The sequence below is a fragment of the Castor canadensis genome, chromosome 7 (assembly GCF_047511655.1).
Source record: "Castor canadensis chromosome 7, mCasCan1.hap1v2, whole genome shotgun sequence".
In the NCBI taxonomy this organism is placed as follows: domain Eukaryota; kingdom Metazoa; phylum Chordata; class Mammalia; order Rodentia; family Castoridae; genus Castor; species Castor canadensis.
In genome coordinates, this window is record NC_133392.1 from 135977941 (window position 1) to 136001999 (window position 24059).

At 39.9% G+C, this 24059-nt stretch overlaps 1 protein-coding gene across 5 annotated transcripts in view; it reads right to left on the reverse strand.

Annotated features, from left to right (window-relative positions):
- Thrap3 (thyroid hormone receptor associated protein 3) overlaps positions 1–24059 on the reverse strand; it is a 68798-nt gene that overhangs the window by 7796 nt on the left and 36943 nt on the right. For 3 of the 5 annotated variants that reach the window (XM_074080558.1, XM_074080560.1, XM_074080561.1), the window contains exons 3-8: positions 11311–11478; positions 6398–7303; positions 4250–4948; positions 2860–3032; positions 2422–2533; positions 755–839 (exon numbers count right to left, since the gene is read on the reverse strand). In XM_074080558.1, coding sequence (XP_073936659.1) covers positions 755–839; positions 2422–2533; positions 2860–3032; positions 4250–4948; positions 6398–7303; positions 11311–11447 — 2112 coding nt within the window. In that variant the 5' untranslated portion in view covers positions 11448–11478. Of the gene's footprint in view, positions 1–754; positions 840–2421; positions 2534–2859; positions 3033–4249; positions 4949–6397; positions 7304–11310; positions 11479–20150; positions 20276–24059 lie in introns of all 5 variants that reach the window. The other 2 variants (XM_074080559.1, XM_074080562.1) reach the window with 1 other exon arrangement.

Genomic DNA, 24059 nt, shown 5'->3' on the forward strand with positions numbered 1-24059 from the left:
CTCAACACATTCAGCCAGTAAAATGGTTTGTTTGGAAAACCCAAAAATAGTATTTTTCAAAAAGATTTCAGCACGATAGGAACAGACATCTCCCATTTTAGTTTCAACTGTAAATATGAATGGAGGTCAAATAAATACTAAGATTTTTTTTTTAAACTACCTAGTTAAGTCACAGTAAAAAAATTATATACAAGTTTTAACCTCTTAACAGTGTTATGGCACATCACTGCAAATGTAGCTGGGCTATCAAAGTTATGTTTTGCTTTAAAGTTAACAGTAACTGACAGATGATAAGATATGGTACAATGTTAGAAAAAACCCAGACCAGCTGTTTAAAACAGTCTAATAAATTAAGATATGAATATTTCACTCTCCTTTGACATGCATGTCTTTCTGAAATCATGGTTGGAAATAGTGCATGTAGACAGTTGATTTGATAATACTTACAAGCAGAAAAATATCACAAAAAGTTTCTTCTCTCATCATGGGCACTTGTTCCAAAACGCCTCTCTTTTTTTTCTCAAGCTCACCTCAATAGACTCTGGGGTCATTTTACCATATTCTAACCACTTCACAAAGGTTGTTGATACATTTAATAAAAATTAACCCTTTGTAGTTCATTTTTAGAATTATGCCCATCCTTAAAAGAAAAACACAAACTTAAGTAGAGAGTAATTTAAACAAACACATTTCTGTCAAGTTCATGCCCAACGCACTTATTTTGTTGGAATTACTGATCAAAGCAATAGTTCACCTTATAGCCAGGTTCCCGGGGACTTTTCATTTCCTCATGAGCCAAACCATGTTTTCTGAATGTACTGGGGGAAATGTCTATCCTCCTAAAATTGAAAACACAAAAACTGTATACTATGCGCCAATGTGAATACAGTACTGGTATTATTCTAGTTTTTAAACTAGATTTATAGGCATTCCTTTTTATTATGTCTTATAATTTAACTATGTAGTAGTTATATTCTCTTTTTTTGGTGCTGAAATCTAACCCAGAGCCTCACACATGCTAAACATACTCTACTACAGAGCTACACCCAAACCCCACTTATAACCTCTACTTTCACCCCTCCCTTTTTTTTGGTGATACTTGGGCTCATGCTTGCTAGGCAGGAAGGTACTCTACCACTTGAGCCACTCCTCCAGCCCTGTTTTTTGTGTTTTGTTTTGTTTTCCAAGATAGTACCAGTATCGTGAACTATTCTGCCCAGGTTGGCTTCGAACTGCAAGCCTCCTGATCTCTGCCTCCCGAGTAGCTAGGATTACAAGTGTGAGCCACTAGTACCTGACTTACACACCCTTATAGAGAAGTATACACACAGACACATAAAATCCCAAGCTCCCAGCCAAATTCTAACTGAAGTTAGCACTAGAATAACACTTTCCACCTGGGCTATAGTAGGGAAGGCAGACTCACCTATAGCCATGCTAACTTCAGTAATCCCTGTAAGACTGGGTATAGTTGAGGAAACAGTGACATACATCTCAGCCCGCGCGTGCGTGCGTGCGTGCGTGTGTGTGTGTGTGTTTTTTTTTTTTTTTTTTTTTGCTGGGGTTCGAATTCAGAGCCTCACACTTGCTAGGCAGGTACTCTACACTGCCTGGGCCATGCCTCCAGCCCCTAACAGATCTTAAATCCAAGGCTGTTGTACAAACATGATCTTCCTATCTGAATTGACTACTGAAGAATTATAGGTTAAGACCAACTTTGTTTCTAGACAAAGTCTCCCACTTAAGCCACGCCTTAAGCCCCTTAGACAAAAGTCTCTATTTGCTGATTCCCATGACCTAATGGGATATTCTTTTCCTTTTGGTTTTTGGGTGTACCCAAATCAGAACCTTTAAATGGGATATTCTTCAAACTGGCTGAGCTTTTAAATCTTTTGAGATAAACCTACAAGCTTCTTCCTCCATCCCAAGCAAATTCTTCCAAAAGAATCAACATATGAAATACACAGATTTGCTTCAGGAACTCTACCCAAAAAGCTCACAGTAAACTTGAGTTACCATGTGCTAGCTCCAAAGAATACAGGAGTTTTTTAATCAAGAGAATTATCTTCCTCAGGTCCAGTTAGAGACTATGACCCTAAAAGCATGTCCCTTCCATTCTCAAATACAAATGCCCGTGGTTATCCTAGAGTCTGAAGAATGTTATCTTAAATTTTGGATTATAGATTCATTGGCAGCAGACATCAACAAAATTGAGTTTATAATATCAAAAGGGGGAGAAGGAGGATGAGGAAGAATGATGGAGGGGTGAATCTAAGATGTATTATAAGCACAAACATAAATGTCACAATGTATCCCCTGTACAACTATTATATACTAAAGTAAATAAATAAACAAATTAACACTGAGATGAGAAAAAAATAATAATAATCAGAACCTCCAGTGTAAGACTGAAGTCCTCACCTGTGTATCTCTGGGCTTTTCTTATTTTTAGCTGCCTCCTGTTCAGTTCCTCTCTTTAGGTACTTAGTAAAGCGTTCATGCAATGTCATTCCAGAGGACCCAAAGTGATGCTCTGTTGAGATTCAAAGAAACACAAATTCACATCATATTTGTAAGAGACCATTAGAAAAGAAAAGCACTGGGAAAGCCATTGTCCACAAGTCTTCGTGTAAACCTCATTTAAGGACTTTACTTATGCTCATGATCCCAGTCAGCTAGCATTTCCAAATATTCATCTCTGTAACTAACACATGGAAACTTCTCTCTGAATAGAGTTCCTTAAAACCTGTCTGTAGCTTCAAAGATAAGACAAAGGGCCCTCCCAAAGTTCCCTCATTCACTCACTCATCCTGCTTATAACAGGAAGCTGACAAGTGTGGAAATGGGATCTGGACTCACCTTTAACATGATGAACAATGGTCACTATATGCTGGGCAAACAATTCTGAAGGGCTACGCTGAGACTGAGCTGACTGTATATGCTGAAAAATGGAACGAAATTCCTGTTCTTTTTTGTTGCTATGGACTAGATCCCGACAAAGCTTGCGTTCCTGAGCCAATAAGCCACTGGGTCTGAGAAAGAAATACAGAAAGATCCAATGTAACAAGAGAAAAACTCAGAAGCCAAAAACATTTTTTTCTTCTTTGAAGGGGTTTTTGTTTTTTGAGATAGGGTTTTAGTAAGTAGCACAGGCTGGCTATAATCTTCTGGCCTCAGCCTTCTGAATGCTAGGACTATAGGCATGTAACATCATGCTCATTTTTTTTTTTTTTTTGTAGCACTGAGGATCAAACCTAGGGTCTGTGCATATTAGGCAAGCACTCCCTCACTAAGTCACAATCCCAGCTCAACACTTACTTTTTTTCTTTCTTCTTCCTGAAGCAGGGTCTCCAAAGAGTTTTATTATCTATTCACAAAGTTCCTTTTTTTCCAACTCTCTACCAAAGTTCAAAGTAACTTCAACATGCTATAACTATGGTATTTGTGGGGAGAGGGGGGGCAGTACTAAGGACTGAACTCAGAGCCGCCTGCTTGTGAGGCAAACACTCTACCACTTGGGCCATGACCGAGTCCTTTTGCTTTTAGTTTGTTTTTCAGTCAGGGTCTTTTGTCTGCTGAGCCTTGGACCTCAATTTTCCTATCTGCCTCTCAAGTAGTTGGAATTATAGGCTACTCAAAGCTATTTTAAAAGATTAACTACCTTGGCCAGCCAATTTACAGGGACATAAAGAAGCAGGAGTGGGACATGGTTGGAATACTTTTCAATCCAATTTCCAACTGACTAGGTAGATTACACCAAGACAAAAACTGTCAACCTGGACCTCGCCACCTTCCTAAAATTTGGAAAGAGAGGTAACTGCCTCCTTCAGCTCTAAAAATTTTTGTTATTTAATGATGGAGGCTATAATAGACTCTTGTGACCCAACTAAAATGGGAGACCTGAAAATCCTGGGTGGCTTCATAAATAAAAGGAAGAGAAAGGACATTGGGGGGTTGGGGGAAGAGGAAAGGGGTAGGCTAGGTTGATGAACAGAGAACAAAAGATAAGCTCAGCAACCAGGAAAGACAATCTTTAAAGGCCAGAAAGACACTTATCCATTCTAGTAATGCTGCCTGTGAGCACATAATCACTCAGTGACACACAGTCTCCAGCTCTAGTGACAGGTGGGTAAAGGGGTATCCACTTTGACAGCAGGGGGACATACAGGAGTCTGTCTTTAGGAAGAAGGGTTAGGAGACACCATTTAGGCCACTAGAGACCTGAGGATCAACAAGGGGCACTTCTCACCGTGCAAGGTCCTCATCGAAGGAGTCCATCCGGACATTGACCTGGGCCTCTCGAGTAATGGAAAAGGAAGACTTCCCGGAGGAAAAGTCTCCTTTGGCTCCCAGCTTGTCACGGCTCTCAGAAGTCTTCCTTGGGGGAGGCGATGAGCTTTTCTCCTGGACCGCCTTGTATGCGGTTACTCGAAAATTCTTCTCAGGCACAAACCCCCTGTGCCCACTTTCCATTCTCTTGGCCCCTCCTCGCTCCTCTTTTTTGGATCTCTCTGTGAAAGACTCCTCCTCCAGCTCCTCTGTTTTCCTCTGCTTTTCCTTCCCTGTATATACAAGGCCCTCCCACTTGCCTGACTTCTCTTCCTCCTGATTTTTGCTTGCACCGGCTATGACTTTAGACATAAATTTGGGCTCATCATCAAACTCAGATTCCTTCCTTCCCTTACTTTTGTCCTTATCTTGATCATCCATCTCCTCTTTGTGGAAGTCAGTCATCTTCTTTTCAAAGTCATCGCGGAGCTTATACCTTTTGGGTGACTGGCTGCCTCGAAAGGGCTTCTCAATATCAGTCTTGGGAGCAAATGGATCAGATTTCATTTTTGCATCAGCATCAGAAAAGCTCCCTTTCTCTTTCACTTTCTCTTTATCAGTATTTGTTTGTTTCTGCTCCTTATCTTTTCCATTCTCTGTCTTCTGCTCTTCCAGATACCTAGTTATAAATACACAAGAGAGACATGCAAGAGACTTGAGTAACCTGCTTTATAACTGTACCTGTTCTTGCTCTCTAGTTTTGGATTCTCTGAGAAAATGTGCCTTGTAGATTCCATTATTACCAGAGTACTTTCTACTTGGCTACTTTCTAATGAGCTCTAAAAAACAGCTATTCATAGATTTATGAACTTGACATTTAAGAATCTGTGGAGCTGTAGCTTATAAAAATAATAGCAAAAGTTATTATGAGCATACTGGAAAACAAAAATTTACTTACCTGTAATATGGTCTGGGGGTGTCAAGGGGGAGAAACTAGGGTCTTACCCAACTTTCAGTCACTTAAAATCTCTTTCAGCAAAGTTAACATAGAATGTTCAACCTTGGACTGTTTGCTTTTATACAACTCACATTTGGAAATACAAGTCTCAAAAAGAGACTTCAAATTTGCTTCAAGTCACCTAGAAGATCTAAATATGAAATAATACTGTGAACACAAATAAAACAAAATACTTGTTAATGGGGGAGGATATCATGGTGACAAAAAATCATTACTCTCCTTATGAAAAAGCAGCTCAGGCTCACCTTCTAATGAGATTCACAGTTCTGGCAATGAACAAAACTAATACTTTAAAGCAGACTTACTGAAGGGAACCAAGTACAGATTCTGAAAATATCTGTACAATTAGTGGAGAAAGCTACATCAAGTCAGAGTCACATCATTATAGCAAAGAAGAACCAAGGGATTGTAGGGCATCAGAGAATATGCTAAGGGAAAAAAAACACAAGGAGAACCTCTTGCTGACTAAGTCCCTTCTGACAACAACCTATAACTCTCTGCCATCCCAATCCATCCAACCATACAAACAAAGATTCATGTTCAAACTCACCGTGTCCCTCAGAGTAGAAAGATGGAAGCACTGCCACGTCCTCTCCTAACTTGCACCCACCTTGTGGTTTTAATATAAGGCCTTCCTGGACTAAGCCTTGGGCTTTCCCATTCTGCCCAGTCTCCTCAAGCAAAGGGTGTGAGAGTGCAGCTCTTCACCATGATGGGATGATGCAGATCGAATACACAGATGGTGGGTCCTAGAGGTCTAACAGCTCCAATGGCCATTCATGTTGGCAAAGACTTTTTTTTTTTTTTTTTTGGTAGCTGACCCACAAATCTCTACTGTTCTCTGGCTTACATTGGTAGAATCCAAGGCAAATTTTAAATGTGAAAACATCATTGCAGAGTAGTCTAAAGAAACGTTATGCTGCAATACAAATTCAGGAAGGTAGGAAAGCTAGAGTTAAGCTAAAGGTTTCCTTGGGTGATGCTAATGACAAGTTAAGGAAATGAGGATTACCTTGTTACCATTTATTCAGAGATCTAACTGAGATCACATTACAACTAAGCTGCCAGCTAGTGAGATACAAAAGGGGAGAGGGAAAACAAGATACTTGCCTCTTTGTATAGGCTGCTCCTCCTGAAGCAGCACTCTCCTCCTTCTGAGATGAGCTATATGTGGAACCAGTGGCTGGTGGACTCTTACCCACCGGGCTCTTTTTGGACGGACTCAAAGACCCAGAGCCATGGTCAAACTGACCTTGGTGTGTCCCAGACTGATACCCAGCACCACCTGGCAGAGTTGAGCCCATCTGGGATGTGTTGGAAAGCGGAGGACTAGGTTTCGGCACAGGGCTAGGACGTGGTGACCGCCGTCTCACCACCACAGACTGGAGGGGGCTTTTGAGAGCTGGGCTTCGCTCCCGGGGACTCAGGTCAGAAACTGCTGAAGCTCGTGATGCAGAACCAGTGCTGTAGGTGGTGGCATCTGGCCACTGCTTCGAGCTCTCAGATGCTTTTGTATCTTGAGAGGTGCCTCCAGAGAACGTCTGATCCTTGGCCTCATCTCCCTGGTTATCCCCAGCAGCCTGAGATGGCCGGCTATCCTTGGAAGAAGACTTTTTATCTTTTGCAGACTTTCGCTTAGAAGATTCAACTCGGCTGTGGTTGGAGGAAGAACGAGAGGATGAGGAGCGCCTTGACCTGTCAGAAGAAGACTTATCAGAGTTCCTAGAGTGGCTCCTGGACCTTGGTGAAGGTGACCTTCTCTTTGGGGACCGGGACCGGGACCGGCCCCGACGAGGACTATATGCTTGCCGGTAGTTCTGCCAATTGGAGCGGTAGTTTCCATAGCCTCCACGGTTATACTGGCCCCATGGATAGAAGCCTCGGTTGCGCCCACGGAAATAATAGGGCCTCCTGTAGCCTCTGTTGTGACCTCGGAAATCCCGATTCTGATACACTCTGGGGTGATTCCTTTCTCTGTTATGAGCTGGAGAGTATGATCTGGAACGAGACCTAGAACTGCAGAGGAAGGGAAAGGGGGAAATGTTTGAATTTTTGACCTAGCATTTTTATTCAAAATACACTCTGAAACCCCTACCGTTATGGGTCATTCATTTTGTTTTAAGAGTGCAAGCTCAAGTATTTAATCTCATTCCTTATGAAGTATATTAAACATAAAAATATAGGTTAAGAGTCAGTTTAACAAATGAGATATTAAGATCCTTTCATTAATATTACAGCACATTTTAAGAATCTCTACAGTGACTGAAGGAGTATCAATTTTTTCCTTAATGTAGTAAACTAAACAAAGACTGTTTTAATATGGCTGTTTATAGTTTCACAGACACTAGGGATTTAATGGGTCCCCAGGTCATTAGAAGGGGGGAAGAAGTATAAGCTCTGGTCCCTAGACAGGTAACTACTTAAATCCTCTGGCTCCTTAAGGTTATAACACACACATCCTATTCACTTCTATGTGCAGGATGAATCTCTTAGATCCCACTAAGACCTGGAATTGTAAAAGCACAATTACAACATAACAACACCAAAGAACACTTGGTGAATGCAGCTGTTAAAGCTTAAAAGTAGTTACTGAAATCAGATCAGCAAAGCATACCAACATTGGTTTTGCACTGGGGACTGGAAATGGTCTATTTTAGGTCCAATTTCTATGGCCAAGCTGCATAATCTTGCTGAGGTACCACAAGAGGGCACTACCAGACCAGAGGGCACCCAGGTACACAGAGGTTAGCAAGAGACTGTAAGTACAGTCCCCACCCCAGTATGCACATCCTTCACTAAACCTGAAGGCTGGTGTTAGGGTCTTCTTTGTTTAACAATACAGAACTCTAATATAGCAGTTATATTTCCAGAACCATGGGGAATCAGCAGTAAGCTAACTTTGCCAACACTACATGTTTAGGAATGCCAGCCTTTGCCTACAACTGACCTTGTTTCTATCAAAAAGCCAAAAACTACATTTGTCAGTATAAAACTTCACTGTGGTTTTGGACCTCACTTGTTCTGGCAATTGTGTTAAGTCATTAGCATTATCACAACTCCGAAACTATTAGCTGGAAATGTGTAACATTTATTAGGAAACTTTGCAAAAAGTATTTTCTTTAAATATAAAAACTTTTCAGCCTGGCATGGTGATACAAACACACCTATTAATTCCAGTATTTTTGAGGCTCACATTAGAGGTCAGCACAGGCAACTTAAGTGAGACTGCCTCAACAAAAGGGCTGGGGGTATAGCTCAGTGCTAAAGCACTTGCCACCACCAGTGAAACTCTGGGCTTAACCCAAGTACTAGGGGTAGATGTGCCTTTTAAATTAAGTAGCAGGCCTTCTCTATCTATGTCTGACTGGGAACACGTTTTTTTTTTAATGGTGTTGGGAATCAAACCAGAGCCTCACACGCGCTAGGCAAGCATTCTCACTAAGCTTCATCCACAACTCTGTTTTGGTTGCTTTAGAAAATACAGTAGTTCCTTCCTTATCCATGGTCTTATTTTACGAGTCAAATGGTCAACCAGTCAAAAATATTAAATGGTAAATTCCAGAAATACACAATTCTTAAAAAATTTTAAAAACCTATTACAGTATGTTGTTATAATTATTCTATTTTATTAGTATTTACTGTCATTTCTCACTATGGCTAACTTCTGTGTATAGAAAGAAACAACCATTTCTAGGGCTCAGTACTCTGAGCCCTGTATGATGCACTATCAGGCATCCACTGGATCTTGGAACAAGTCCTCTGTGGATAAGAAGGGATTACTGTAGCAAATGTGCCAGTTTCTTTTTTTTTTTTCAGGGTTTAATACTTAACCAAAACAGTGTTCTTAAAAGAAACTTATATTCATTTTAGTCTAAAGAAGATAAAATGGGATTGGTTTTCCAGCATTCATTACCTACAATGCACAGATTTTTATCTACCCCATGAAAAACAGCAATTGGCAAAGAAAAGATGCACTTTAACTGCTGATAATGGTTGATAAGCACAATTTTAAAAAAGAAAGAAAGAAAAGCAAACTTACCTTCTACACTTTTCATTCAGAAATAGTAATATAAGAAAAGGAGGAGGAAGAGGCAGATGCAGGCTATAAAACTGAGTATGACCCAATTAAATGACTATTCTTGAGGGAGGTGATTCACCACCATCACTAAGGAGTGTTTAATTCATGTTCCCATCCTCAGAGGCTACTACTGCTTCTGTTACCAAATACTAGTGATGGAGGACCCTGTGGCACACTGCATCCAAACCAACAGTCACTGCACAGATGCAGGAACGCGAGCTCTGCAGACTGCAAATGAAGTTATTTAAAAGGAGTTACTGAAAAGGATACAGTCTGAAATATAAGGAAATAATCAATTTTCTTCAATTCTGTAGAACTCAGCAATTAGTTAATTTAAAGGCATGGTTTCTCAAACTCTCTGGATAAATACTTTCCTTGCAGGAGAGGGAAAACAAAAGAAAAAAAAAGTGAAACAGATAATCCAGAAATAAAAATTGAGCATCCAGTGGCAAATTTATCTGTTTCCAAAAAACAGATAGTCTGACTAGAATCAAGTGTAAAAGTATGTTTTCTAGGTGAAAAATTCCTCCAGAATAACAAACTTCTAGGTATAAAACAGGACATAAAGTGGCTCTAGACCTATCCAGCACAGATTGCCTAAAATACTTTTTCTTCATTTGTCAAGGAAATGGTCACACCAAGTACCTGTAGAACCAGCAGTAGCCGGTATCCAGGGTTCCAGCTGTCACAAACACTTCACACTTGGTTGACATTTTTCAATTTGGTTTGTGTCAATTCAATTCTGTCACTCTGTTTTGGTTGTATAGTCTCTTGGCTTTGCAAAAATCAATCCTTTAGCTTCCATTTATTAGATTAAATTTTAAAACATTATCTTTCAGAATGAAAACTGAAATTAGAAATACTAGAGATAAAAGAAGTATTTTCACATTTATTAAGATAAAGTGATGTCTATAACACTGATTTTTTTAGAGTCTTAAGATGTGTTTTACTAAGATGTGTTTTATTATATAGATGCAGCTTGTAAGTAACTGGCACATTAGGTATATAATAATAATAATAATAATAATAACCCCTGGTGACTGGACTTTGAGCACATGATAAAAGCGAGAGCACACAAGGGAGGGGTGAGGATAGATAAGACATCTAAAAAATTAGCTAGCATTTGTTGCCCTTAATGCAGAGAAACTAAAGCAGATACCTTAAAAGCAACTGAGGCCAATAGGAAAAGGGGACCAGGAACTAGAGAAAAGGTTAGATAAAAAGAATTAACCTAGAAGGTAACACACATGCACAGGAAATTAATGTGAATCAACTCCCTGTATAGCTATCCTTATCTCAACCAGGAACTCTTGTTCCTTCCTATTATTGCTTATACTCTCTCTTCAACAAAATTAGAGATAAGGGCAAAATAGTTTCTGCTGGGTATTGAGGGGGTGGGGGGCAGAGGGAGGGGGCGGAGTGGGTGGTAAGGGAGGGGGTGGGGGCAGGGGGCAGAAATGACCCAAGCCTTGTATGCACATATGAATAATAAAACAAAAACAAAGAAATAATAATAATAATAACCCCTGGTAAGTTGCTTAATAATTTTAGTGAGTAAGGCTTCTCAAAATGTTTGTACTATTAGTCCTTTCAGTTATCCTCTTTGATGATGGTGCAAATAAATTTTGATCTAAGACCTCAAAATACTTTAGTGAAAAATAATCAGGTGCAGAGATTTGAAGCAAACAGTTTAGATACAAATAAAATGCTTTTTCTTCCAAAGTAAATGGGAAATACTATGTGCTGGCAGAGAACAGGAATTAAGCAAACAGCCCGGCAATCAGAAAGGAATTTGTAGAGTTTCAAGAGGCTTGGAGTACATTACAGCCGTACCTCAAGCCCATCCCATTCCCCCATTTGGCAGTCACAGAAAATCTGACAAAAGTGCTTCAAAAGCCATACTGATACAATGATCATTTCAATATACAAAACCACACCCCCTTACCTCAACCTGCGCTTCCTTGAACGAGAGACAGATCGACTTCGGGATCGAGACTTCGAAAATGAACGAGAACGAGATCTGGATGCAGATCTTGAGCGAGAAGAGCGAGATCCAGACTTAGATTTGTTTGTTTTTGACATCTTTGAAGAGAGAGTCCCTTTTCGATTATACCTAATGTAAGAAAATATATTCAAACAAATGCATGAGTCCCTTTACCTTCTCTGGACACTCAGAAACTTAAAAAAAAAAAAAAGTGTGGATGTGGAGCCCATCTATAATCCCAGTATTCAGAAGGCTGAGGCAGGAGTATTTTAAGATTGAGGTCAGCCTAGGCTACTTACCAAGTTCTAAGCCAGGGCTACATGGTGAGACCCTGTCACAAAACATTTAAAAAAAAAACATACTTTGTCCTTTTATCAAAAGCTATTTCTACCAGACGCCAGTGGCTCGTACCTATAATCCTAGCTACTCAGGAGGCAAAGATCAGGAGGACTGTGGTTCAAAGCCAACCTGGGCAAATAGTTGGCAAGACCCTATCTCAAAAATACCCAACATAAAAAACGGCTGGAGGAGTATGAAGTGGTAGACAGCCTGCTTAGCAAGCAGGAACCCTGAGTTCAAACCCCAGTATCACAAAAAAAGAAAAAAAACTAATAGGGTCCTAGGGATCAGAACTGTAGCTCAGTGGTAGAATGCTTGCCTAAGATTCCAGGACCTGCGTACCATACCCAGGAGAGGAAGGGAGGGTGGTCCAAGTAGTCCAAATCCCAAACAGACCAAAAGGCAACAACAAATGGAAAACCTGACATGTAACCCTAACTGGGTTAACACCAAGAAAGACTGACAAGGATGCAGGAAGCTATCAATGATTTACACACAGCCTTTTCCCAGTAAGTAGGGAGGTTTTCAGGACTAAGCTGTCAATAAAACTACTGGGATGAGCTGAACGCTGGTGTCTCATACCCATAATCCTAGCTACTTGGAAGACTGAAAGTGGGTTCCAGGCCAGCTCAGGCAACAAAGTATGCGGGACCCCACCTAAATGGAAAAGAGTTGGGCATGGTGATGTGTGCCCATCACCCTAGTACTGTGGAAAGCTTAAAATAAGAGGATCATGAGGCTACCTGAGTAAAAAAGCAAGACCTTATCTCCAAATAACCAGAGCAAAAACGGCTGGAGGTGTGGCTCAAGCAATGAAGCACCTGCCTCAAAGTGCAAGCCCTGATTTCAAACTCCAGTATTGAAAGAAAAAAAAATACAAGTACTGGGATGACCCAAGACCAGTTTCCCAATTCCAGGAAAGGAAAAACCTATGCAATTATACATTGATTAGGGAATATGTGGCCCACCATTATTTGTTTATTCACTCATTCATTTATTCACCTTTTTTTTTTTAAGACAGGGTCTCACTATATAGTCCAGGCTGGCCTAGAACTTGCTATACAAATCAATTGTGTGATCTTCCTGCCTCAGCCTATCATGCTTAGGTTTGTACCTTGGTTTTTAATTCAGAGCATTAAATTCAGTATTTGAAACTATCTTGTTTACTTTTTTGTTACTCTGCTCTTAATCAATTAGAACGTGTACCACCAGAAATCTCATCATTCTTATTTACTGCTGTATACCCAATGTCCACAATAGCACGTGTTTAAATTGTACTTTTACTGAGTTGTTTTCTCCCTCAAAGAGGTCATTATTACACTTGATCTCAGCCAAAAGGCCAGGAAGTATTGGGGAGGTAACTATTACATACCTCTTTACAGATGAGGATAAGGAGTCAGAGAGATGTGTTCAAGGAACATAGCTTTAAAAGGAAGGACTATAAATTGGCTCCAAGTCAACCTTTATTTAGTATCTTTTTTTTTTTTGGCAGGGGGAGGGGTGGTACTGGTGATCCAACCCAGGGCTTCACATATGGCTAAGCAAGTGCCCTACCGCCAAGTTACCCCCACTCCAGAGCCAAAGCCAGTATTCCCTTTTTATTTTGGCAGTACTGGGATTGAACTCACAGCCCAACTTGGGCCAAGTCTTTAGTCCTTTTGCTTTAGTTTATTTTTCAGATTAGGGTCATGCTTTTGCCCAGGGGCCAGCCTTGTAACATAATCCTCCTACTTCTGCCTTTGGAGCAGCTGGGATTATAGATTTATCACCATACCCAACTTACTGTGTGAAATAGGACCTCACTAAATTTTGCCTGGTCTGGCCTCTAACCTTGGTCCTCTTTCTATCTGCCTCCCAAGTGGCTGGGATTACAGATGTGAGCCCTGACCCAAAGCCAGTGTTCTTAAGCACTATTACAAATGCTTCTCTAGGGCAATGCCTGCTATACAAGGGGAACTCACGTATTTGTGGAGTGAACTGATACAAGTCCCCACCACTACTGAATTCACACTCTGGTAAAGAAGACAAGTTATAAGCTGTAAGGCAGCACTGTTTCTAACTAATGTATTTAAGTTTTAGATTTTCATTTTAAGAACTTTTGGGAAGGCAAAGAATCCAGATGATAGGGAAAAAAAACATATGGACATAATTTAGAGGAGGGCTGAGAAACTGACAGGAAGCAAAGACTGCTGGACCTATGGCTTACATAGGTCCAGACATAGGTATCAGACTGCTGAATGCTCTAGCAAGGTCAAATGTATATCCATTTGGAGCAGATTTTTGGCAGTAGTACAACAAAACAAAGCCAGAACAGAAGAATAGGTTATTCAGGAATGGAAGATATATAAATGAAAAATTACAGAAAATACTAAAGCTGCATTTTGTCTGTCTGGCCTTCAACATATTTTGGGATTTTTTTCTGGGTTCATCCTTACTCGAACACTTTTCTCATAAATTCAGGTTGTTTGCCTAGTAACATCTCTATCCAATTTTCAATTTTAGTTTGGGTCACAAATAATTTACATAACAATCACTTACATAACAGTTGGTGAAGTGAATGAAAGGGAACAGCGCCTGCCTAGCAAGCATGAGGCCCTGAGTTCAAAACCCCAATATCACTCCCAACTCCCCCTCAAAAATAGAAGTGGGGTAAGAAGTTAGTGGAAAAGGATGTACTTTAGCACCCAACTGGAAAAATGCGGGGGTAGCAAATTTTCATTAAGATAAAGAAAAAGTTGTCATTTAAATACAAATAGGGCCAATCTTTTCTTTTTGTTTGGAATGGGATTGGGTTTGTGTTCGCAAAGCAGGCACTCTATTGCTTGAGCCACTCCTCCAATATATTTTGCTCTGGTTATTTTGGAGATTTTTGCTCAGGCTGGCTGGAACCTCAATCCTCCTGATCTCAGATTTCCAAATAGCTAGGTGTGAGTCACCAGCAGCCTGCTATGAGGGCCAACCTTAAATGCATTATTAAGCTTACTAGAGTTGACAATGGCTATAACACCATCCCAGCTCCAATTTTTGTAAGCTTTCTTCTTTACTGTTGTGAGAAAAACGATCTTTTCTATCAAAGTATTTGTTACCCTCTTACTTAAAAATTCCTCAGCTCACCATCTTAGGTGACTTGCATATTTAAAGGGTCCTTGCTTCTTCTTCTGGATTCCTGTACAACTCCATTGCCTGTCAAACTGCATGCCCTAACCCATCCCCCAAGCCTTTTAGCCAATCGGGAAAGACTATGAACCTTTGACCTGGACAAATCCCAGGTGAGGGGCAGGTACAACTGCATCAGGGATAAAAGGAGGAGCCACTGTCAGCCATTTTGTGCTTGCATGTGGCTTAGCAGGAGTGAGCACATGCTTACACTCTCTTGATCAAGAAAAAATGGACTTGTCAATATTTTCTGTCTCTTGTGTGTCTGTTTTCGGCACCGGAGGGTTATTACTTCCAACACTGTGAGCTAAAACTAACTTTAAAAACATTATATTAAACCCTGTTAATTAAGTGGAATAACTGTAGATGATACAATTTGAATGTTACAGCTAGAAAGAACTCAATGAAGTTGAGTTCAAGAAGACTCTATGGGCTGGCAGAGTGAGTGACTCCAGTGGTTCATTGCCTGCCTAGCAAGCATAAGACACTGAGCTCAAATCCCAGTACCACCAAAAAGACAAAAAAAAAAATACTCTAGACAGTGGGTAAATGTTGAAAAATTCAAAGCACCCCTTGCCTTCATGGAGCTTATAATAGATGTTCTGATGGATAATAAGCAAGCCAAAGGAAGAAGACAAAGAGCAGATGTTAGCAAATAATACAGTGTAGCAGGAATTTTGTCACTTTTTTTTTTTTGGTGGCCACAAAACCAGCCCTTTTTTGTGAGGGTTTTTTGAGATAGGATCTCACCAACTATTGTCTAGGCTGGCTTTGAACTACGATCCTCCTAATCTCTGCCTCCTGAGTAACTAGGATTACAGGTGTGAGTCACTGATGCCCGGCTTATCGCTTCTTTTTTAAGGCCTCTAAACTCACTGCTGTCACACATATAACTTTCTCCATTTCTAACATTTCTTCCATTTCCATGCTCTAAAACATCAGGAAGTGGGGCTAGTAAGTAACATTTTGGAAATTCGTTTAACACATTTTACCTATTAGGAGAACCTAGCATTTAATTTCTGCTCAAATTCAAATTTACCCAAAAGGAAGTTTTTCTTCCTCAATACTGTCTGCTCTTCCTGGAGATGCTGTTCAGGGACTGAGGAATTCCAGTGCCCAAGAACTGTGGCTCATCCTGGAGTTCATGGACATAAAATGTGCCTCAGGTAAAAACAATTCTTCTCACAATTGATGTAGTTTATTTAGGGAACCACATTTTTATATATTCCCTTCTTGGATACTCAGAACATAACCTAATTCTCCAAATGTGGTCTACTAAAGAACTATTTAGATACTAGTAATGTAAGATTTCCCTTTCTGGAAGCTATACCACATGTTGGCTGAGGGTGAGCTCACAGCCACTAAGGCCTGAAGTCCTTTTAAATAAACCCTCCTTAAACTGCAAGATGTCTTTCTCCATCTTGCAATTACACAACTGCTCTATCATACATCCTCTTTATTTAAAATCCAAATGCAGAATTTCCACCCCTTTTGAAATCATTTCAAGTATAATTCTTGTCACTTGGAGCAAGGTCTATGGTTCAGAATCCCTTGAGAAGGTAGCTAAAACTCAAAATTGTTTTCAAAGCCCAAGCCTGTTCAACCAAACTACTTGACTAATCCAAGCTCATCAGTGGTCCTGGATGAACACATTTTGCTTACAACAAAACTGTGGTATTAAATATATAATTGTGTAGCTTTTAAGCCATTAAAAATGCACCAAGCTGACCCTGTTGAGGTGTCTAAAGCAAAACTTTGTGCTTTCTGTTGGCTGGTGGAATGGCTCACATGGTAAAGTGCCTGCCTAGCAAGCATTATGTGCTGAGTTCAAACCCCATTACTGCAAAATAAACAAACAAACAAATAAATAAATAAATAAATATTTTCTTAACTCAACCTTTGATTTCTCCAAATCTTTATCTTTTCAAAGATAAAGAAGACTTATATTAACTCCTTTCACCTTTCCTTAAGTCCTTAGAGACTATGGCACTATTGTACTTGCACATGGATGCCTGGTAAATTCACCAGAGTAAACATTTTGGGAGTATCTACTATACTTTGCCAATGTTTAGAACCTGAGGGGTAGCCGATTGAGAGCTCACATTTAGCAACAATGCTAGACTAAACAGTGCCAAACAATTTTTCAATAGGCCATCCTGGGAGTTCCCATCTTGGAAGCCCTAAAGGGCCAAGCTACATATAAACTACTACTGTCCTTCAGCACACAAATACTAGGTTCATATAATCTTCTGAGAAAAGTTTTAGCTGATTTTTCTTTTTCAATGGTGGGGACTAAATCCAGGGACTCAGGCATGTTGGATAATTATTCTACCACTAAGTTATATTCTTAAGCCCTTTAACTAATAGTTTTTATGGAAAGAAGACTTAATAATCCAGCAAGAAAGTCACACAAGCATACCATAACCTGAAACCAAAATAATAATCTGAAACAAAAAAAGATCTCAAGCCCTCTGAATATGTAAAGTCAATTCAAAACGAAGTCCTTTAGAGCTCTCTGACTCCACAGAAGGCTATGAAAACCGAGCTGGGCAGGCGACAATGCCTATGGTGAACAGTCTGGGAGTGTGCATAACTGGTCTGAATGGCCCCACTGCTGTACTTTAATACCTTTATGGTGCTTTGCTTTTTAAACTTTTTTTTTTCAATTGTGTTTTTTTTTCCTTTTCTCCTTCCTATTAATACCAAACTTACTATCTCAAAGGATATTCAATTTCTTCAAGAGATCTAGAGTTCCTCAAAGACATGTTCAGAGTATTTCTCATGGTGTTAACTCTCACTTCACTGTTGGTATTATAAAAATTTAAGACAAAGTGTCCTCAATTTTTTCTTAAACTTTTTAGGCATTCTTCTAACCAAGAAATCCGGCTACTTCCCTGCAGCAATGAAACATAAAAAGATGGTATCTTATTGTCTTGAGTTATTAAAATATATTAATTTCATGGAAGTTTTCATTACCCTTTCTTCAAAGAAGCAGGAGCATTATAAGAAAATCTTTTTTTAGATCTGCTTAAATGTACCAGACACCAGTGGCTCATGCCTGTAATCCTAGCTACTCAGGAGTCAGATATCAGGAGGATCACAGTTTGAAGCTAGTCCCAGCAAACAGTTTGTGAGACTATCTAATGTGGGTTATAGGACTGAAATAGGATCTAGGCCTACAGACATGACAGTATCAACAAATATCACCCTCTAAAAGGAAAACTAATGTTGAAAACAATGGACAGAAACAATAATCTAGGGAAAGCTCCTGAAGGAAAAAACCTTCCAAGAGGAAATGCAAAAGTCTCAGCATTGAGGCACTATGCCCCATTGCACAGCTGCCTCCCATCGTCTCCCTTTTTAATGGCATCCTAATAAATCTTTAGATATCTCCCACTCTCCATCTCAATATATTCTTTTACCAATCCATAGCTCCCAAATTGACAACATAAATTGGTGGCCCACATGGGAATTAATACAGAGAACCCCTGTATTAAGAAGGGACAACTTGCCAGGCTCCCAGCGCCAGTGGCTCATGCCTGTAATCGTAGCTACTCAGGAGGCAGAGATCAGGAGGATCGAAGCTTAAAGGCAGCCCCTGCAAATAGGTCGTGAGACCCTATCTCAAAAAAAAAAAAAAAAAAAAAATCACAATAAAGGACTGGTAGGGTGGCTTAAGGTGCAGGCACTGAGTTGAAGCCCCAGAACTGCTTAAAGAAAAAAAAAAAAAAAAAAAAAAAAGAAAACTCCTTTTTTCCCCCCTATCAGATCTTTGGTAGTACTGCACTGGGGGCTTGGGTCAACTGAGGGTCTCTAGCCAGGGAGACAATGACTCTGGATAACAACTTCTCTAGGATCTCTTAAGAATAAGGGCCACACCTGTGACTGTTAAAGCAGGCATACCTTTTGTAATTCTTTGTCTATTTAAAGCTAAAGCTCATTTCTACACCCTGAACATGGCTGAAGATGGGCTGAGTGTTTATTTACTCTGCCTCTTCCCAAGGCATGACTGCCTATGCTATTAATAAATCTTTCTCTGCCCATTAAGGAAGAAAAAAAAAAAAAGAGAAAGCCATTTTGGGCTGGAGGTGTGGCTCAAGAAACAGAACAGCTGCCTCACAAATGTGAAGCCATGAATTCAAACCCCAGTACCAAAAAGAAAAAAAGGAAAAACTTTTTAAGTAAATCCCTAATTTAAAATATTACAACCATAACCTATGCTAAAATACTGAAATGTGTTAACTATAATATTCACAACAAAAGTTTATAAATGCTCAAGTATCTGTAATTAATCAATACTAAAAGGGGAAAACTGCATGGTGATGCACACACCTATAATGGGGGAGGGGGCAATACGTATCACACACATTTGCATCTTCTTCAAGTTCAGGGAGTCCCCTACCATGGGTTCTTAAACAAAAAGCTAAAACACTATAGTGACCAACAACACTCTTCTACTCCAGTTCTAATTCATAACATATGCAAAAAAATAGGAAGAATAGGCTCTACCCTTCTCAGAACATCCAGTACTCCTTGTGAAAGATATCAAGAATGTTGCTGATACAGATGACTTTAGAAAGCCTAAAGCAAAAAGCTACAGTTACAGAGGAGTTTCATGTAAAAGGAGAGCCAAGTCACAAGAAACCTAACCATTGTTACCAAGGATAACAAATCAGTCCTTTCTACTTGCTGGAAACGCATCCCTGGGAGGGGCAGCTCAACAACCTCTTTGGGGCAGGGAGGGGGGAGATGGACAGGATGGGACTGGGGAAATGAGGGAATGACACAGGACGGACAAGGACTCTTTGCCATACAGCTTGCCTACACCAGGCTTTTCAGTGTAGTACTGCTCTAAAGATTAATCAGAACAGGGTAGAAAATAACAGAATGAAGTCTGAACTAGAAAGACAGGTCTCTATGTATAAAATCATTTAACAGAGCTGTTTAACACTGAAAACAACAGAAAGCAAAGTGGAATTTTGCTATTTCTCTACAAATGGCAGTGGTGCTCTGAATTACAGTGATCTATTTTCACTAACTTTATTGGTAAAGGACAGCTTTATCTGTGGAGACAGGAAATTATCTATTTGTTTTAGTCAGCTGATACAGAAATAATAGTAATATATATATATATATATAAAATGTAAGTATGTTTGACATAGGAAAAACAGCTTGATAAAGTTTGAATCCTACTGTTTATTTTTTTTAATCTTCAAAACTAAAGTAATGGTACCAGGAGATCCTAACAAACTATAAATGTTGAGAAAATGAGATCTGGTAGAGAGGCCAAGTGACAGAGTACCTACCCAGTAAGCTCGAAGTCCTGAGTTCAAACTCCAGTATTGTCAAGAAAAAAAAAAAAAAGTGACCATCCGCTTTCCTTTCATTTTAAAGTATCTTTTAATATGCAGCTGAGATATAGTCCATATACCTAGTCATTAAAGGATACAATTCAATGATTTTTAGTATATTCAGAGCAGTACAACCATCACCATAGTCAATTTGAAAACATTCACTCACTTACATACACACACAAGAAATTGCTCTCCATTTTCTGGCAACCTCCTTCCTGCCAATACTAGACAACCACCACATTCTGTCAGCAGTTTGCCTATTACTGATATTTAATATTGATGTATCACAGAAAATGGGGGTTTTGATGTATGGCTTCTTTCAAAGTTCATTCATGTTTTAACATGTGCCAGTATTTCGTTTTTATCCCACTGTAAACATATTACATATGTTATTTATCCATTCATCAGCTGATGGACATTTAGTTCTATTCATTTTTGTTTATTTGTATTTTTGGCAATACTGGGGTTGGAACTCAAGGCCTCATGCTTGTCAGGCAGGCGATCTACCAATTTGAGCCACTCCACCAGCCCTATTTTGTGTTGGGTATTTCTGAGATAGGATCTCGGGAGCTAGTTGCACGAGGCTGGCTTCAAACCTTAGAATCTCCTGATCTCTAGCTCCTAGGTAGCCAGTAGTAGATGTGAATCACCACCACACAGCCCACTTTTGGATATTATACATACATAATGGTGCTATGAGCATTTGTATAAAAGTGTCACACAGAGATCAATATTTTTAGTGCTCCTGTGTTCTGTGAGGTGAGTGAGGTATGAGATTTTCTACCTGTGGCATCATGTCAGGGTTTAAAATGTTTTGGACTTGGAGCATTTGAATTTCCTTTTTTCAGGTTTGTTCCATATTACCTCTTGACATCTGCCTTTAAAGTAGGTTCTCAAAATTAGTTTAGTCTTTGCTATTTACAGGTCTTTAATTTCACCTTTAAAAGAATGGGAAACAGTTGGGTTTGGTAGTTCAGGCCTGTAATCCTGAACTACTTGGGAGGCAAAGATTGGGAGGATCATGGTTCCAGGCCAGCCCAGGCAAAAAGTTCACAAGACCCCATCTTAACCAACAGCTGGGCCCAATGGTGGTGTAACTGTCATCCCCAGCTATGCAGGGAAACACAAGTTGGAGGATCATAGTCCGGGCCATCCCCTCAAAAATAACAAAAAGAGCTGGCGAGTGGCTCAAGTGGAAGGAAACTGCCTAGCAAGTGCAGTGCCCTGACTTCAACCTCCAGTACTGCCCCCCAACCACAAAAAAAATTTTTTTAAATGGGAAAAGTCCCAGCAGACTGACCCCACATATGGCTAGACTTTATGTTCCTCACTCTGGTCTCAGGACTGGGTCTCTTGTCTGCTGAGAGAACAGGACACTTTTTCAGATCGAACCACATTACATTTATGACTATTGGGTAACACAAGAGGACTAAGTTTAACAATTCACAATATCAAACCCAGGAGGCTACAAATGAAGCAGTAAGGGACTATGTCTGATGTGTTCTCCATTTTATCATTGGTGCTTTGCCCAGTGTTTAGCCATGGACTAAACACTTTGTATTTGGAAAGTGAACCAACAGGCCCTTTCTCATTTCCTCTTCATTCTCGTCTCTTCATTACAGAAACAGAAACATGAAGAAATCAATCCATCAAATAAACTTGTATAAGTAACACAGTTCATATCACTCCTGCTAAATTAGAAACTGAGATTACTCATTACTTCTCCATCTTATTCAAAGATACAGAAGGGCAAACTGATTTCAGAAGACCCTCACATTACATTTATTAGTGCCAGATTAGAATAAAATTCCCCTGCCACCAAGTCAAGACAGCTGTGCTATGAATAGTCACTAAAGACAAGGAGGAGAAAATCTGTGGTGGACAAGCCCTAAGATAACAGATAGACAGATCAAAAATACAAAAAGTAAGCCAGGCACTGGTGACTCATACTTATAATCCTAGCTACTCAGGAGACAGAGATCAGGAGTTCGAAGCTAGGGCTGGTGGAGTGGCTCAAGAGGTAGAGTGCCTGCCTAGCAAGAATGAGGCCCTGAGTTCAAACCCCAGTAACACAAAAAAATATATAAAATAAAAAAAGTAATAGTAATAATAATAAAAAAAAACCAGGAGTTCGAAGCTAGCCTGGGCAAATGGCTTCAGAGACCCTATCTTGAAAACATCCAATACAAAAAGGGGGTGGCAGGGTGGCTCAAGTGGTACAGCACCTGCCCAGGATGCAGGAGACCCTGAGTTCAAGCCCCAGTTCCACAAAACAAAAACAAAAATCCACTACTTGTAAAGAGTTTTAGGCAAAGCAGCAGGCAGGCCCCATTTGTGCTCTGTATGTCTCTGAATCATTAGGGTATGAAAGCAGAGCTCAGGTGGAATATTAAACATGTTTACTATTTTATTCTTTACTCTGGAGACTGTCATCTCCTGAGAAAAGGGGGGGAGGGAAAGACGGAAACAGCATCAAGAGCAGCTGCGGTATCTCTAGAGTAACACTTTGCCAAGGTTTTATGTCCCACCCATAACTGCAGAAGAAATCAAGTCAGAGACCTCTTTCTGACATTTACTATTAAGTGGCTCTCATGCAGTGCTGTAAGATAAATCACTATAAACAATGCTACCACAATTCTAAGGTCTTACAACTTACACAAAATACATGTACATGCCAGCACCCCCCTTAATGGTAGGGGATGTCAGTGAGAATTTTGCTGATAAAACAATTTACAGATAAGAAGTTTGCCTATGTCATACAATCAAAATGACTCAGCAACTAAGCACTGAAATTCTCAAACGTTAAAATACTGAATTCTCCGGAATTTGATAGGACTTGGATTTAAAAATGTATAATTTGAAGGGAGAGGTGTAAACCTAAGAAATATCTAGAACAGGCATGGTGGTACACACCTATAACTCCAGCACTTGGAAGGGTAAGGCAAGAGGATCATCAGTTCTAGACCAGCCTGGGCTACATAGCAGGATTATCTCCATAAAAAAAAAAAAATTCCCATACAAAGCTAAATATATAAAACTATTTGCTGAGTGTGGTGGTACACACCTATAACCCCAGCGTTTGAAAGGCTGACAAAGGAGGAAGTTGAGGTCCAGGCCATCCTGGACTACATAACAAGACAAAAAAGTTGTTCGAGGTAGCTCATGGCACTCAGAAGGCAAAGGCTACCTGAAAAGTAACTAAAGTTGGACTTGGGCGTGGCTCAAGTGGTAGAACACCTGGACTGACTAGCAAGTGCAAGGCCCTAAATTCAAACCCCAGTACCACCGATTAATAAATATTTTAGTCACTTGAAGTCCTTATTACAACTGACTTCTTTTTCTTTTATGATTCTTAAAGAAGGTTAAGAAGGGCTGGCCTTATAGCCATCTAGGGTATATTTTGTTTGTTTTATGAGACAGCTCATCATGCTATGTTACCCAAACTGGCATCCTGCTCCTGGGCTCAAGTGACCCTCCTGCCTGAGCCTCTCAAATAGGTAGAAGTAGGCATGTGACACCATCTCTGGCTATTTTTAAATGTCATTTATTATGGAGGTGTTAATTCAAAAATACACAAAAGTAGCAACAGTACAAAAACTGAAGTGTACCCATCATTTGGCTTCAAAAATAACCAACATTCAGGGCTGAATGTAACTCAGTGGTATAGCACTTGCTTAGCAAGCGTAAGACTCAAACCCTAGCATCAACCCCAAAACAAAAACAGACAAAAAAGACATTCATTTTCTTGTGGGGAAGGTACTAGGGTTTGTACTCAGAACTTCACGCAGGTGCTTTACTACTTGAGCCATGCCTCCAGCCTTGACATTCTTTATTTTAAAAAGAGACATACAGTGAAGGGAT